Source organism: Pimephales promelas, chromosome 1 (genome assembly GCF_988280905.1).
Source record: "Pimephales promelas chromosome 1, fPimPro1.hap1.1, whole genome shotgun sequence".
NCBI classification, from domain to species: Eukaryota; Metazoa; Chordata; class Actinopteri; order Cypriniformes; family Leuciscidae; genus Pimephales; species Pimephales promelas.
Window position 1 is genome coordinate 45,111,318 of NC_142769.1, and position 7,621 is coordinate 45,118,938.

General features: G+C 36.4%; 1 protein-coding gene across 1 annotated transcript; it reads left to right on the forward strand.

Moving 5' to 3' along the window:
- Nucleotides 1-1,498: 1,498 nt before the first annotated feature.
- On the forward strand, nucleotides 1,499-3,640 carry LOC120469643 (uncharacterized). The gene is made up of 7 exons (XM_089130139.1): nucleotides 1,499-1,587; nucleotides 2,099-2,170; nucleotides 2,274-2,621; nucleotides 2,709-3,068; nucleotides 3,167-3,271; nucleotides 3,358-3,392; nucleotides 3,504-3,640. The coding sequence occupies exons 2-7, from the start codon at nucleotides 2,128-2,130 to the stop codon at nucleotides 3,594-3,596; spliced, it is 984 nt and encodes a 327-aa protein (XP_088986265.1). The 5' UTR covers nucleotides 1,499-1,587; nucleotides 2,099-2,127; the 3' UTR covers nucleotides 3,597-3,640.
- Nucleotides 3,641-7,621: the final 3,981 nt, after the last annotated feature.

Consider the following 7,621-nt stretch of genomic DNA (forward strand, 5'->3'; position numbering starts at 1 on the left):
ATGACGCCGTAGGATCGCGTCATGTAAGTGACGCTAAAGGGCGCCTAAAACGTCAAATATTGAAGCATGGTCAAAGGTGACGCCTTGGGGTGAGAATGTGTTGAAATGTAATAAAAGATTGTTGTGTAATCAGCAGAAGGATGACCAGTCTGATGGATTCTCTTAATGTTTTTTTGTTCCTTATATCCTAAAAGAAGAAATTCTCATTTTCCTATTCACTTTGAGGGACCTCAGTACATTGTAATGAAAGGATGAAATAAACATTTTAGACTTTCTGAGGTAAACTTCATCAAAAATAACAACAACAAATACAATACGACTAGTGCTTCACTCAAACAAATGAAACATAAAATGTCTGTTTGCGTTCACTAATGTTGAATAAATGATAGCCTACTATTTCACAATACAAATAATTGAACTGCTTACAAAAGGCTGCACAACATGAGCAGAGGTTTCAATAAATGTATGAATGAATAAATTGCTATGGTTTGTTTATTTATCAGGATGTTCATGTGACCTGTATATTTAGTACTTTTCCAACCGCAGGACTGACGACCATGCTCTTACATTACCGCCCACACTCCTTCACAGCCCACAAACACCTTTCTTAGAAGATCTTTTTTTCCATTACATGCATTGTTTTTTTTTTTGTTTTTTTTTTTGGTCTAATTATAGAGGAAGGTCAACAATTGCCAAAATTATAGTTTTTTTTAATATTGTTGACATTTTAAATGAAATTAAACCTAATTAAAGGTACACTATGTATCTTTTGGCACCTAGTGGTCAAAAACAAAACTGCATGCATTTTGCAAAACAACATTGTGTGGATGAATATGGTTATCCGCTGCTCATAAAACATTTTACTTTGTTAAATTTTTAATTACATAGTGGCCACATGACCTAAAATTCTTCTTTAGGTTTGATTAAATATAATTATTAGCGTGATATTTTGCTGCTAAACATAAGCAGGCACACACAAAACATTTCAGGGGTTGAAAGGTCAAATATTGCTCTGGTTCTGGTCATGAATTGCTTGTTCTTGCACAAAAGTGGTGCAGGATCCTTCAGCTGTGGTCAATGTGTGAACGCAGGAAGTAAGAAAATACAAACTTCAGATCTTGTCAAACTAACTGTTGAAAGAATAAAAGTTTCCACATGAAACCTTGCAGAAATTCAGTATTTGTCAATGCTGTACAGATACAGCCTCTTGAACAAACAAACACGTCTTTCCAATATTATGCTATGCCATACATATAAACAAACATACTTGTAATTTCTTTGACGTAATGTTCATTTGTGTCAATAAACATGCATTGGTAGATGTCGCATATTACACATTGAATGTGTCAATTTGGAAAACTATAGAGGTGGTCACCATGACAATGAACACACCACTAACATTAAGATGAATCAGCCAATAGAATCATGTACAGTCATGTACATATGTGTTTTTTCTTTAGCCTACAGGGAGGTACAGTATATAAAGGTGAATCTCTCTCTGTCTTCTCTTTCGGACTTTGTTGAGGAGGAAGATAAAATCTGTCATCGGCTCTACATGAAAACCAACACTGATCTTTAATGAAGTCTGTAAGTTAATAAGATTGAAAATATAACCTCTTTTATTTCATTCTTATTTCACGCAGTTGTTACCTTTTCTAATAACGTCTTTACATTTTTTAATGTCAATTGTTAGTTCCTGTCTGTCAAACACTTTGAAATGTTTTGTTTTGTTTGGAAAAGCGCTATATCAAATTTGATTTACCGATGAGTGATTTATTTTCAGTTTTTAAAACAACTTTCCAAAGCAAGATTTTACCGCATATCCATTATTATACACATGCATAAACAACATGTAGTCTTGCATTAGACATTTTGTTAAAAATATATATTTGTAATCCACACAATGTAAAATATAATAATATCTACATTTTATCAAAGAAGAAAAAAACACAGAAGCTAGTTTTAATGAACAATGGAAAATGTGAAGAAAATGTTATAATTTTTCCTCAGTTTATCCATTTGAGGTATAATTTTGATGTTTGAAAATGCACAACTCTTTACAAATTTTCTTTATTATTATTATTTTTCAATTTTTTAGAAGATTCACTTTGGAACCATCTCCTAAAAATGATTCATATTTTTTTCATCTTATTGCTTTACCTTTCAAAATGTAAGTAATTTTAAACATTTTTGCTCTGCATAATAAAGCACATCAAGCAAGCAATACTGACCATATACTCTAATGATATGACATTTTTTTATTGAATTTCTAGGCAGCTCAGATAACACAGACGTCGTGGCTCAGAATCATCTGAAGATTGTTCAAGCTGGAGACAGTGTTAACTTCACCTGTATTTTTTCAGGAGAGTCAAGACACAGTTTTGTTTGGGTCAAACAAAGAGTCGGAGAGAAACCCCTTCCAATTGTTTCATCATATCAAGCTTTACCTGCCGACTTTGAAAAGGGCTTTGACAATACACGCTTTTATGTATCAAATGAAAAGAGCAGTTTTAATCTGAGCATCACAAATACAGAAGAATCAGACACTGGAACATACTATTGTGTTAAATATTTATATAATAGATTTTCTTTTGGTGAAGGCACTGATCTCATTGTTAAAAGTAAGCTGAATATTCACTTCAATCTGATTGAGATACATACAGTATATTGTGTCAAACAAGCATTATGTTACTGTTGTTTCTTTTCAGATGGACAGCTGAGCGTGGACTCAGAGCACCAGAGAGCCGAGACAGACCCAGATCATCCAGAAGAGTCTGCAGCGGCTCTGCAGTGTGCCGTCGTCACTCAGAGCTGTGCAGGAGAACACAACGTCTACTGGTTCAGACATCAATCTGGAGAATCTCCTCCAGGAATCATTTACACTCAGGACCGCAGAAACGCTCAGTGTGAGAGGAGATCTGATGGGAACTCAACCACACACAAATGTGTCTACAACCTGCCCAAGAAGAAGCTCAGTCACTCTGATGCTGGGATTTATTACTGCGCTGTGGCCGCGTGTGGACAGATACTGTTTGGAGAAGGAAGAACAATTGATTCACCAGGGCCAGGTATACACTAAATTTGCTACAGAAAATCTAAATCTCATGGTTTTGTTCAATCACTTAATATCTTTTAAAAAGATATTTGATATTTTTCATATCTGCAGATACAGCATGGAGGACACTTGCCCTATTTTTAGCAGCTTCAAACTGTTTATCAGTGATTGGTATCATAATTCTGGGTACACAGTTGTACAAACATCAACGAAAAGGTAAGAATTACTGCATAACACTTCTCTATGTAAACATCCTTCAATGGCCGTGCAGTCATGTGTTTAACTTCTTATTGCATTTCAAGATGGGACTCAGAACGTTCAGAATAGTCACTTAATGGTAAGCAGTTTAATATTTCATGTGCTTTTATGCCATATGTTGCATATAATTCAATGTAAATGTCTTCACTTGCAATTTATTTGACTGAATGAATCAAAATGGCTGTTCTAGGATGAAGACAGAGATGCTTTGAATTATGCTGCGTTGAGCTTTCAACAAAAGCCCTCCACTTCGAGAAGACCCAGGGGAAAACACATCAGATAATTCAATATGCAAGGAATCAATACAATTTACTAAAAAATAAATTTTCTTTTGTAAAAACAACAACAACAACAACAACAACAAAAAAACACTAGTCTTAATGTGACTCTTGATGTGCTTTAATTGATTAAACCAATTGATATTTAAGCTCTTAATTAGCACTCAAGCTTTAAACATTATGCTATGCCTGGTTTTATCGAAAATGATCTGTCAAATTAAATAAACTGTTTGATATACATAATACATAATCAACATGTTTCACTAGACTTTTGACCAACACATGCTAACATACAGCATACTGATTGGTGGGGCGTCGAATTTTGATCGACTGGTGTTGAACAAGTCTTAAGTTGTGAAGCATTAAAGTGTAATTCCCTGTCCGTGGGACTTAAATTATGTGTGACAATTGTGTCTATTTTACCCATGCTGACTCTCATTGTAATTAGTAATTTGAGCTGTTAGTCAATCATATCTAGGAAGTGGATAGCGTTAGTCACATACCTGAAAAAACGTGATGCTGCCCAAAATGTTTGATAAATGGCTCAAGATCACCCTCTAGCGGACAGATGTGGGAAAAAGCTCCACCATGAGACCAAAATAATCTGTGTGAGGCATTCAGTGCATTAGACTGTAGATGCAGAAATCACATGTTGCTTAATGTTAACATTTTGGGCGTACTATTCGGTTTAGGGATTTTTTTTTCTGTCTCTTTCTGGACACAAGTGTGTCCTATTTGACCACAGCTGCTAAAAAAAAAAGAAAAAAAAGTTTAATGAAACTTCCATTAAGCAATTGTTTTATTGCTTAAATTTTCAAAATAAAAAAAATGTTTATAACATGCTAATAAGCTTAAATACGTTCAGCTGCAGAAACAAACATAATTTAATTAGATTAAACTTCATTTTTAATAGTACATATACACATTTAAATTAATTTATAATAATATATGTGTATGTGTAAATGTACTGTAATTATAGTGTCAGGATAAGCTGTTACCATAACATTTATATATGTTTTTGTCACCCCACAGTAAGCATCGATAGGCTTTTTTCTCCTCTACCAGTGTTAGTAATTAACCGCCTGTGAATGATGCGTGTGTGGTTTTGATTCAGATAAAGGTGTGAAAGCACACTGGGTCAGTCCTGTGGTTGGAAAAATGCTCAAACCACACCTCATGCAAAAGTTTGCATACCAAGGAGATGCACAAAACATCCGTGCACACAAACTACACCTCTCTATTTATTAAGTTATTTAATACAGGCAACTCTTTGTAAGTAAATTAGCTGCAGTGTGCACAAACATATTTGGAAAATTACTTAACAGATCATTTTTAAATGAATCTAAAACAATTGGAAAATATTCAATTTTAAATTCAATATATCAATTTTCAACAATTGAAAAAATATATATGAATGCAGTATATACATCATGTATTTATTCAATGTTAACATTCATGTCTAAAATGTTCTCCGCTGATGTTCACCATTGCAGTTCTCTATCTGTACTGAGCAGCTTCTTCCTGTCAGTCACTCTACAGGAAATGATGTACTTCTGACTGGAGCTCTCATTCGAGTCACATGTTCTCACACGGACAAATGCTGACTTTAAGGAGGAGCTTTGTGATATTAATGGCCAATGCCCAAGAAATTACGGTATCAGAGCATTTCAGGGGCATGACTATGTACAAGCTCCAGAAACACCAACACTGTTTTTTAACATTGTAATTTTGTTCGGTCTCGGCCACGTTGGTGCTCTCAAGACATGTTTTATCATCTTTTATCAAATATGTGGCACATATGTTGTATGAAATTAGATATTGTGGTATTTATTACAGCTTTTAAATGTTTAAAAACACACAATTAAAATAGTCCATACATTTTACGCTCTGTTATGAAGTTATTCTGAAGTCAAGAAATTGTTTTGTGTGAAGAAGAGGTCCAAATTTATGATTACTCCGAAAATCTTTACAGTTTTTCCCATTTCTGTGTTTGCAACGCTAAAGTAAATTACAGCTGATTTCACTTCAAGTATTATTTTCTATGTTTGCATTTTCAAAACATAAAAAAAAAAAAACTCTTCTGCGGCAGACAGAAGAGAGAAAGAAAGACCACCTTGTCAGTTGATGTAAGCAATGGCCGCATTGTTTGCCCTCACTGTAAAAAATATTCCTGTAAAAAAAACAGTAAATTACTGGCAGCCGTGGTTGCAAGCATCATACCGTAAAAATACGGTGTGTTACTGTTTTCTAGCTGACAATACGGTATTTAGTTAATTTCAAAAACAGTAACACACTGTATTTTTACGGTATGATGCTGGCAACCACAGCTGCCAGTATTTTACCGTTGTTTTTTACAGGATTATTTTTATAGTGCTGTAGCGGCCCTTTGGAGGCAGATAATGTGCCAATACGTGGCTCCCCAGCCGGTGGTAGAGGCACCCGTGGAGACAATATCATGCCTGAACACTTGTTCTAGGGTCACTCGCCCATCTCCGGACTTCAGCACTAGCTTCACGGCCTCATATGAAGCAAGCCGAGTGGCATCACTGCATTTGCGGCTGCAATATGTCACAAGAGCCTCTGAAATAACTTCAGTGGGGCCGCTGTCCTGCTTTTGGACGAATTCAAGCAGTTCAACACTGACCGATCACACCTCACCTCAGCGTGGTTTAAGCCCAGGCAATTGAGGCAACGATCGAGACCACCAGCCAGCGCCAGGTAACGACCGCATCCGTAAACACACGGGGGGATTGACATCTTTAAAAAGGCGCAATGTCACACCCATGTACAACAAATCTCTTTATGAGACCACGACCACCACTGAAGCATCGTCACACCAACACCAAATGCAGAGGCTTTCCAAAAAGGAGACTCGAAGAAACACTCTCTCAATGTAGAAACAGCAGAACCGTTCGGCTCCAAAGCGAAATGCCCGATCATGCATATCATGCTCCCCGATTATACCCACACTGAGGGACGGTGTCATATGTGACCCTGGATCACAAAACCAGTCACAAGTAGCATGGCATGGGTATATTTGTGGCAACAGCCAACAATACATTGTATGGGTCAAAATTATAGATTTTTCTTTCAAGATCATGTTCCATGACGGTCTCTTGTAAATTTCCTACCGTAAATTTATAAAACGCTGATCTTTGTGAGTGAATGCAGCCCAATTGCGAACATAAATGGACAACTTTAAAGGCGATTTTCTCAATGTTATGATTTTTTTTGCACACTCAGATTCCAGACAAGTTGTATCACAGCCAAATATTGTCCTATCCTAACAAACCACAAATCAATGGAAAGCTTATTTATCCAGCTTTCATGTGATGTTTAAATCTCAATTTCAAAAAATGTACCCCATGTGACTGGTTTTGTGGTCTCGGGTCACATGTATATAATGTGTATTGACTTGTCTAATTACACTTGAAGTAGATTGGTCTCTCTACTAGCGAGATTCCCGATTCAATCCGACGCGGCGTCAAACGTCACTGACTGAAAAGGAACATTGCAGCACAGTTTAGGTGAGGAAAGTTGCATCTGAACAAACCACTAGACCTCTGGAACAATGTCCGGACAGACAATACCAGAGTGGAGATGTTTGACCATAATGCAAAGCGCCAACCAAACACAGCATATCCAACCAGATCTTACGACCAAGTCGTACGAATTCGCCGAATGATTGAAAAAGTGTGGCTAATTTGTAACAATTCATACGACCTCACTCGTATGAATTAATACGATTTTGCTAAATCGTACATATTTTACGAATTGGCCAATTCGTATGAATTCGTACGAATGACCAACCCCTGACCCCGCCCCTAAACCTAACCATCACGTGGGTTTAGACAAATCATACGAATTAGTACTAAAGCTTGCAACAGGACAATGATCCCAGGAACACCAGCATATCTACAACAGAATGGCTGAAAAAGAAAAAAAAGAGTTGTACTGGCCCAGTTATAATCCAGACCTCAACCCGATTGAAATGCTGTGGCCAGACCATAGGAGAGCTGTGCATTAACAA

Bases quoted from the DNA above. Each gene is read 5' to 3' on its own strand.
- LOC120469643 (XM_089130139.1), top strand. From the start codon at position 2,128: ATGATTCATATTTTTTTCATCTTATTGCTTTACCTTTCAAAAT. The intron at 2,171-2,273 runs GTAAGTAATTTT...TTGAATTTCTAG, and splicing joins ATTGCTTTACCTTTCAAAAT to GCAGCTCAGATAACACAGAC. The intron at 2,622-2,708 runs GTAAGCTGAATA...GTTTCTTTTCAG, and splicing joins CACTGATCTCATTGTTAAAA to ATGGACAGCTGAGCGTGGAC.